This window comes from Mastomys coucha, unplaced genomic scaffold (genome assembly GCF_008632895.1).
Source record: "Mastomys coucha isolate ucsf_1 unplaced genomic scaffold, UCSF_Mcou_1 pScaffold12, whole genome shotgun sequence".
Lineage (NCBI taxonomy): Eukaryota > Metazoa > Chordata > Mammalia > Rodentia > Muridae > Mastomys > Mastomys coucha.
In genome coordinates, this window is record NW_022196894.1 from 47,690,249 (window position 1) to 47,700,211 (window position 9,963).

The 9,963-nt window shown below is 42.3% G+C and overlaps 1 protein-coding gene across 1 annotated transcript in view; it reads right to left on the reverse strand.

Moving 5' to 3' along the window:
• LOC116083345 overlaps nucleotides 1-9,761 on the reverse strand; it is a 35,081-nt gene extending 25,320 nt beyond the window's left edge. Inside the window, exons 1-2 of the mRNA XM_031360127.1 lie at nucleotides 9,703-9,761; nucleotides 238-502 (exon numbers count right to left, since the gene is read on the reverse strand). Coding sequence (XP_031215987.1) covers nucleotides 238-502; nucleotides 9,703-9,761 — 324 coding nt within the window. The remainder of the gene's footprint in view (nucleotides 1-237; nucleotides 503-9,702) is intronic.
• Between the last annotated feature and the right edge of the window lie 202 nt (nucleotides 9,762-9,963).

Below are 9,963 nucleotides of genomic sequence, written 5' to 3' on the forward strand. Positions count from 1 at the left end.
GAGAGGAGGAGGAGGAGAGGAGGAGGAGGAGAGGAGGAACCAACAGCTTTTGACAGCAACATTTGCCTGAGCAAGGATGAATAATTCAGGTCAGTGGGGGAGCTAGTTGGAAAACCTTTTAAAAGGGCAGTCAAGCCTGTAGTTAGAATGCAGCTGATGTGCACCCTGTCTCTGTAGGAGGGCCCTCGAGTTCTGTTATTTTTAATGTATTTGCCCTATACCCCTCCCCAAACCCACCCATGCTCTAGGTTCCCTATTTGACCCTGTCAGTTTAAAAATTAGGATGCGGTCGATCACGGCACCGGACTGGCGGGAGTGAGTGGTTAGGGGACACGGCAGGGGCACGGTCCTGCGCAGAGAGGAGAGTTGCAGGCTAGGCTGGTTCTTCGGCAGCGTCCCATCCCAGGCTAGTGAGGAAGCGCGAGCCAGTGAGCCATAAAGTGGCAGGAACCTCCGCGCTGCATCCTCTCCCCTGCCGCGCGCAGTAATGGATCTCTGCGTCCTAAAAGAGGAAGATAATACCGGGTTTAGCTTATAAATAAATGGTTGTATGCTCTCCCTGCGATGCATTGATTGAGACAGCCAAGCTGACTATTGATCTAATTTTAACTTACATTTTAGCCCTCACGCTCCCGCCTTCCTGTCAGTGCTCTCGGGAGTGACGGGCATTAGCCAGTGAGACCACTAGAGGGCGGGCCGCTTGTCTCCCTGGTTCTACGGGTCTGGGCTCTTATTTATGCAGACTAAACAATGCTGGCCTTCATCGAATCTGAAAAATAAGAGTTTGATTTTCTCGCGCTGGGATGACCTCATCTCTCATGAAAGCCAGAGAAAAGCAGAGAATTGGACGACAGGCAGCGGGATGGAGATAAAGCTCGCTGTTCACCCCCTCCTATTCCACCTCCTACACAGAGCACCAGGGATGTGCTTCCTACCCAAACCTGATGAAACAGTGAGGGCTGGGGAAGGAGAATGCGACATTCTTATAGTTCTGTCACTCTTGTGAAGCAATCACTGTGTAAAAAGTTCATATTGCTTATGCTCTGCCTTAACCGAGATTCACTAAATGCCAGTACAAGGATGGCCTCCAGGCAAGTGACTTAATTTTAAAATATATTATTTCAGGCTAGCCTGGACTAGAAGCTGAGGCCCTGACTCAAAACAGCAAAAACAAACAAAACACCCAAGTGTGTATATTCATCATTTCTAAGTATAATTCATACTTTCAAGGTTTAATGGATACCAGCAATTTCATACTACTGGTTTATATAGCTCAAATATTGTGGTTTTAATAGGGTTGGGGATTAAAGCCCACCACTTTTTGTTTATTACCTTTTGAGTCATGGAGTGTTAGATACAATGTATGGGGGTACCAGCTATGATCAAGTTAGGCTGATGTAGATCAGTCTAGCCTATAGGCATGCCTGAGAGGAGCTTTTTTCTTACTTAGATTATTTGGCATGGAAAGACCCAGCCCACTGTATGCAGTACTATTCTCTGGGGTTTGGGTCCTGGGTTGTATTAGAGTAAAGCAAGAAAAAAAACCCACCAGAAGCAGAATGCATACTTCTCCAGACGTTCCCCCCTCACCCTGAGCTTCCTCAGCATTTAGATTTGCCTTTCCTGATTGAATAAAACATTATTAGTAAGAACTAGTGGCTGCCAAGCATCTGTTTCAGGTCAGGCATTGTGCTAGCCATTATAATTACATTCATTACCTCATTAAATCCTCAAGAAAACCTATCAGATTCTATTATTAACTCATTTTGGAGCTTAAGAAACAGACTACAGTCTTTGCCTAAAGTCAAGTACCTAGAAAGGGATAGAATCCGTGTTGATTCTGTGAGGGATTACCTTGATCAGGCTAGCTTGGGGGCTTGTGGGAGGGCCTTTTGTCTTCCTTAGATTAATCGGCATGGAAAGACCTAGCCCGCTGTATGCAGTACTATTCTCTGGGGGTTGGGTCCTAGGCTGTATTAGAGTAAAGCAAGCAAGCATAGGTGGATTTATTTCCGTCTGCTATAGACTGTGGATATGGTCTGACTAGCTGCTTCAAGCTCCTGCCAGTGTGACTTCCCCCCAAAATAATGGATTATAACCTGAAATTTTGAGCTAAAATAGGTCCTTTCTCCTATAAGTTGTTGTTTTTTCCTATATCAAGCTATTTTATCCTAGCACCAGAAACAGAAGTAGGACAAGCATCATGTTGCTAGGCAGCTGGTTAGATATTAGCAGGATGAGAGGACATTCGGACTGGGCTACCTTCTCAGAATCAGCAACTTGGAAAAGCAAAGAACTAGGGCTACCTCATCACAGCTCCAGCCCTGGGATGATGTCCTGAAATGCCAGGAAATGATTAATGGTTAACTATGAAAACCAGGTTCAGGAACTCTAAACCTTAGAAGATTGCTATATAGCAGGAAACCTTCTGATAAAGAGCAAGGGATCGCATAAACAGTCATGGAGGTACACACCTATGATCTAGTTCTCAAGAAGAGACAGCAAGAGGATCAGAAGTTTAAGGTCATCCTCAGCTACATAATGAATTCAAGTTTGAAGCTAGACAGAATACATGAGACCTTGTCTACATTAACAGGGACAAGGATACACTGATACCTACTCCTGTCAGAGCTGATCCAAGGATCATGGAAGAACACACTCAGGAACAAAAGCAGCCTGTCATCTGGTTGTGTTAATAAAGCTTTATTGAAACACACACACACATGAATTGATCCAAATGAGCCTGTCAATCACCTGGAAAGAAAAAGTTGTCTCTTAGGAAAGCTGTCTGTTCCAGAGGCTTTGGAACTAAGCCTACCTAAAGTTTGTGCGCTTGTCTCTTTGGTCACTGTGTACTCTTAGCTTTTGAAAGCATCTCATTTCTCTGGAATAAACTGTATCATCTCCTACCCTAAACCGTGGGTCTCCTTTGAATTGTTTCCATAGACATGACAAGAGAAGTCAAAGATGAGATCCTGATGGTGGTGTCAAATATATTAGGAAACACGCCTGCCTGTAGAAACTCTGCACGCCTAAGCAGAAATGTGCGTGAGAAGGAAAGGTGGAGACCTCTTAATAAGAGTTGCCCAGCACAGACCCAAATCTGGGAAAACCCTTCAAAGAAAAAGATTGCAGCAGGCATTACCATTGCAGCAGGCATTATCATTGCAGCATCATCCGTGAAAATAGCTGGATAGTGTAGAAATGTTGTCATTTAAAGAGAAGATCTTTCTCAGTTCTCTGTTCATCCAACAAAGAGATGCTTACAGTGAGAGGGCCAGTTTGGTGGGGAAGAGGAATACTTTACTAAGTTAGAGTGTCTCATCTCCTCAGAGAACCTCATGAGGGAAAGAGGTTATAAACAAGAGGGGGGAAACCACATTCCCCATTATAATCTGTGATGAAAGGAAAAGTCTTGGCAGAAGGAGCCAAGAGAGGGTAGTCTGAGGCAATGACATTCAAACAGGGAGCTTTAGCATGTATAGAAGGTGTGGGGTCAGGCTGGGAGCTAGCCCCTCGTGGAGCAGGGGAGCCTTAGGAAAGAGACAGTGTTGGGAGACTGTGCTTGAGTGAGAGAGGAGACTGGACACTTTTTTTTTTTTTAAACCAGGGTGAAATGAACATCTTCAGTGCAGTCAGAAATCTTTTAAGATGTAGACAACAGACCAAAGTAAGGAATTCATGATTTAGGAACATTGCTTTTTCTGAAGCCAGGAGAACATTTAGGAAGTGTGCTTGGAGAGACATTCTAAGAAGTTAATACAGTCTCTGTTCAATGGGAGGTGATGGGGGCTGGACAAAGTGGCATGCTGCAGAAGGAGAAAAGTGGGTGGACTATCTTCAGTATCTAGTGATGTGTCAGTGTGATTGATGGACAGATATGGTTCAGATGATCTCTTTTCTCGCTTGAGGCATTGAATTGAGTGACATATCATATTTTAATCTAAACGGCAGAGAGAGAGAGAGAGAGAGAGAGAGAGAGAGAGAGAGAGAGAGAGAATAAGCACATTGAACCACATTCTCACTTGAAGACAGAAGGCTGCTAACCACCCAGACATTTCAAACATAAATGTAGAATAGTTTGACACTTCTTTATTGAAATGATTTTTATTTTTTTATTATTTTTTTATTTCTTTGATTTTGGAGCCAGACATAATAGAAAACAATTATGATCCTAGCACCTGGCTGGTGGAAAGAGGAGTTCAAAGTCAGTCTCTATTTCACCGTGAATTCGAGGACAGACTAGGCTACACAACACTTTGTCTCAATCATTCTAACCTCTACACACTTGAGAAGCAGCCCCTATTTGGTTGTACTTACTAATAGTGTCTCCATAGCCAAAAAGGCAAATATTTATACTGCTGTGAACAATGTGGCCTAAGAAAACAACAGTGGTATATTTCCTTACTATGTTAGCTCGAATGAGAAATGATCTCAACACCCCACATAGTGTTGGGCTCTTGAATATTTGGGTTCCAGTGGACAGAGCTGTTTGGGAAAGTTGATGAAGCATAGTCTTGCTGAAGAAAGTGCATTACTGGAAGCAGCTTTGAAAGTTTAAATCCTTGAGCCACTTATACACAAAGCGTGTCTCTATCTTGTACATAAAGGACATGAGTTTCCAGCTGCCTACTATGGCCACCATACTTGTGGCTTTCCTTTTGTGATGGACTCTTTTCCCTCTGGAATGATAAGCTATATAGTTGCCTTGATCATTGTATTTCATTATATCAACTGAAAAACAATGCATATACTTGCTTCTGTTAAGGATCTTTAAGACTGTGGAGGAACCTAAAGCTATAACTCCCTGTCTTTATGCAGAACTCGCATTCAGCAGCCAAGCAGCAGCACTGTGGCTGCATCCTACATTCAAGGTGAACCACAGTATTAGAGTTGGAAAGGGTGGCATTGCTCCAGTTACCAAACTAACATTAGGAGGGATGGAGTGACTTGCCCAGAGTCACACAGTGAGTTGTAAATAAAGGGAGGAAAGAACCAGGTCTCTGTGTCTTGCTTCCTCTTAAGGACTAAATCATCTCTCTTAGACACAGAAACCTTCTTCTGAAGGACAGGCTACCAGGCTACTATGACATGTGGACATCTAGGGGATACTAGGGATTTTTCATCCATACACTGAAATATACAACAAAATGGTGCTTTGCTGAATTCTTCCCCAGGTGGGTGCTGACCTTGGACAGGTGTATTAATTTGGAGATGGTCTTTTTTGGGTAGGGACTAGTGTACGGTTTGTCACTATGACAGCTAACGAAGGAAGCATCCACTGAGATTCATTCACGTAATTAGCAGTGACATGAACAATCGAGAACATTCCCTTTCTAGAGAGTCAATATTAACAAAGGGAAGGGATATTAGCAGACCATCCCTGGCTCACCAAGGGAAAGGATGGCAGTGACTTCACGGAAGCTGGAAGCAGATGAATTATTAAGAATGCTTCCATTTTTATGCTTTTCAGCCTGCTTATCTGTCTTTAGCAAGCTGCTCATGAAGGGGAAAACATTTCTTTAATGATGAAGATTTTAGGACTGTCCATTCTTTTCATGGCTATCTCAGTAGCCTTTGACATACTGAATGCTTGCCATCTCTGGATGGGCACAAACAGCTCATCTTTTATTGCTGTTGTGGGCCGAGTCTGAATTTAGCTCCTTGGTACTAATTAGGGGAAGAAGACGAATGAAACATCTGTTTTGGAGCAAGCAGACCTTTTCCTACTGTTCGGATTAGTGTGGTTTCCTTCCAGTGTCTCCTTTCAGGTTGGAGTTGTGTTTTCCCTTGCTTCTTCTGCAGACAGGCACATGTACCAACCTCCCACTCTGCTGCTGCCGAGCAAGAGGGGCTGCAGGTTGTCGCAAGCTTTGGTCTAATGCAGCACAACACAAACTTGTAAGCTTCCTTAAAACATATGAGGGATTTAGTGTGTATGTGTGTGTGTGTGTGTGTGTATGTGTGTGTGTGTGTGTAATCTGATTGTGTGGTTCTTGAGCATAAACTTTGTGCATGGCAATGCTCTATTGTGTTGTCAAAAGACTGGATATCCTCAGCCCTTACCCCGTCCTGGGTTCTACTCCAAAGGCATATTGGAACAAGTGGATGGTTGCAACCTTACTGTAAGGGCAAATCTATATCCACTCCAAGTGACATGAAAAATGCCATTCGTGCTGGGCAGTGGTGGCACACACCTATAACCCCAGCACTTGGGAATCAGAGGCAAGTGGATTTCTGAGTTCGAGGCCAGCCTGGTCTACAGAGTGAGTTCCAGGACAGCAGGGCTATACAGAGAAACCCTGTCTCGAAAAATCAAAAAAAAAAAAAATTCCATTCATAAATCTCAGAACATTATCATTTATACATGGCTTTTGAGACAAGGTCTCACTATGGCTGGTTGACCTGAAATTCACTATGTAGACCAGGTTCATCTTGAACTCACAGAGATCCACCTGCCTCTGCCTCCCACCTGCTAGGATTAAAGACCTGCTCTGCCACACTTGGCGACAAATTGTTTTTGACAAACCCCATAACTAATTAGGACTGCATGTCATAACATTGCACTTAGGATGTCCAACTGTTCTTTGTTCTTGTTTCCAAGATCAAGAGAGTAGTTCACAGACTCCACCACCTGGGCCTCCCCATTAGCCAGGTTTACTGCTTCATATTCAAAGCACTGGTTCCTCTGTGAGTTGGCAGTTAATATGTGTAAGAGCAAACTAACTCAAGCCTTAAGGTGATTTAAATGGAATACAATATGCAGACATACTAAAAATACAGGCTGAGGAGGTGAGTTTGCAGTTAAATCACTTGCCATACAAGCAAGAAGAGTTGCATTGGAATCCCCAGGCCACACAGAAGTGCCGGTGGGCAGAGCATCCCACCTGTACGTCCAGCCTTGGAAAGCAGAGATAAGGCATCTCTGCAGGAAGCTTGCCAGCACACCAGCCACATGCTCACCAGCCAGATTAGTAACTTCTGGGTTTGATTGAGTCCCCCTACCTCAATCACTCTCTTTCATTAGAGTGAAAGAGAAGTCGAGGATGATTCTCAATATCAAATTTATGTTCACGGGCTCCCTCATGCATCTACACCAGTACCTTGCTTACCTGCAAAAACATATGATCCCATGCACACATGCAACACACATATACATGTAAAAGAAAATGAAGAGAAACAGAAATCTTAAAATAACCCAGGTTATGATGATACCATCAATAAGAACATTAAGAAGACTATATTTATCAGGATATTTATAACTTTGAGACTCAGTTTGCTCTGCTTTAAAATGGGGGAGGGGCAGAACTTCGAAGGATTGTTAATATCTAGAAAGCAATGTGAATGTTGATGAATACATTGTCTCTTCATAAAGGCTGGTCCACTATTACTACCATAACTATGTGAGCATGGTCATTTCCATGGTTAAGCCAAGATTAAGCTTCAATATTGTGAGTAATGATAATTTCATTATCTCTAAATTCATCTTAATTGTAACGATCATTCTGTTAGCTTATAGCTGAGCCAGAATAGAGGTATAAATAAACGGAAAATTATCCTTTAAAGATTGTTGATTTCTGGCTGATGTGTAAATTGGTACACACCTTATAAATGGTGTTAAAAACCTAAAACACAAGTACCCTCTGCCCTGGTGATTTCCTACCTGTGAATTTATTTTATAATAACACTCAAGATGGTGTGAAGTGACATATGCGGAAGATTTTTCATCAAATTTATTTATAATATGGGGGAAAGAGACTTAATGTTCAGCAATGAGCTACTACTTATGTAAAATATAGACATTCCTGTGATGGAATATTGCATAGACATTAAATATTGTGTTATAGAAAAATATATCTTGATGGACAAATGTACATAGTACTCAGCCCAGTAAAAATTCACTACAAAATACAGTAAGGGCGTAAATAAAGCAGCTGTGTTGTGATACCTCAATGTAAAAATTTTAAGTGTGTGTGTGTGTGTGTGTGTGTGTGTGTGTGTGTGTGTATGTGTGTGTGTGTGTGTGTGTGTGTGTGTGTGTGTGTGTGTAGCATATGCCACATGAGGGCAGGTGCCCACAGAGGCCAGAAGTGAGCATCAGATCCCCTAGAGCTGGACACACTAGCAGCTGTGAGAAGGCGGGTATAAGGAATAGAACCCAGGTCCTCTAGAAGAGCAGTTAGTGCTCTTAACTACTGAAACATCTCTCCAGCCCCTATCCACGTAACATTTTAAAATGAAAGTTGCTATATTCTCAAAACTTCTTTGAACCTAATCTACTCAGAGCATGCATCTTAATTCAACCATATTTCTAAGTCATAGTCTGGTCCAGTGATTCTTTTGGTAATCCAATGTTGGTTATTAAAGTTTCCATCTCTCTGCCGAACACTCTGTCAAAATACAAAGTTATTATATTCGTCACAGTTTGTAGTTCCACACTTTCCCAAACCAACACTGTCTATGCACCTTTGCTCATTCTCGCTGTAACAAGGAGGAGTGTGAATCCTCCGTCTCAAAGAAAGTGACTGGTGGGTAGTAGGCCTTCTCTTCTTCCATGCCATTTTTATGGTTTCTGAGGCTGATCTCTGTACAGCTGTGCACGTGTGAGCGTGTGTGTGTGTGTGTGTGTGTGTGTGTGTGTGTGTGTGCATGCGTGCATTCATGTGTGATTTCCAGAGCCTAGCCTCACAAGACAGCCCCCACTGAGCACTTTTTTCCTGTAGAGGAGCATCTGTGGGTCTTGATGGCACCCTTTCTTGGATCTGTATTCCCAGAGATCCTCTCCTGTGTCCTGTTAGTCATAGAATACCAAGGCAAGTATTTCTGTCCCCTGGTCTCCTCCCCAGGCATGCTGTAGGATCACTTTGAACTCCACTGGCATGAATGACTACACCAAACCTTTTGTCTTCTGAAATAACCTGAGGCAGAGGCATCTATGAAACAGGGAAGAGACACTTGTCAAAGAGCCAGAAGGCAAGGCAGGAAATGGGATAGGATGGAGTGGGATGGTATGTGACAGATGGCGTAGAAGAAAGGGCAGAGGAAAACAAGTTGGTCATTCTTGAGGCATCCCAGGGAGCCATCTTTAGAACCCTTAAGGACTCCTTCCTGTAAGAAGGATCAATTTCACTAAAATGCATTTACATAATATAAAATATACCATTATAAATGTGTCATTTGATGGTAGTATTACATTCATTTAGTGACATAATCATCACACTCCAGACAGAAAATACTTCCTTGGTCCAAAATGTCCCCTCTGGCCTCTCTGATATTAATAACTGCTCCTCTGAGTGGGCACTGCTGCTCCACTTTCTGTCCCGTAAAATGCAGTGGACATTTGCTAACATTTCATTTAAGTACTGTGATGAAGTGTGTGCTGTCTTCTGTCTGGCTAAGCATGTCCTGAGATTCATTCACGGTGTTGCTGTTTATTTCTTCTCATTAGTAAGTAGCACTGTTGTATGAGCATGCCTTACTTCCACAGTTCCTTGTCCGTGTGTATATTGAAGGACTTTTGGGTTGTCTTTTAATCTTTATAGGTGTTAGTTATTAAAAAGAAATCTTCCATACACATTCATGTACACTCCCTGATATAAAAGTATGTCCCGCTGTCTTCTTGAATAAATATGTAGGAATAGAATAGCTGGGTCCTATGATATTATACATAGGATTTTATGGAATGACTGAGTTATTTCTCACCGTGAAATTCTACTGGTTTTCATGTTCACAGGAAGGGTATAAAAATCCCAGCTGTACATCCTCGCTATCATTCTATAATGTTAGTGTTTCTAAGGAGTATAGAGTGTCCTGTGATAGCTTTAACTTGCATTTTCCTGAGGATTAATGATGTCAACATCTTTTCATATGTTTATTAGGTTCTCTAGACATATTTTGATTAATGAACCAGAAGAGGCTGCAAAGAGTTCGTATATACTATATACTATGTTTCCAATTTATCAC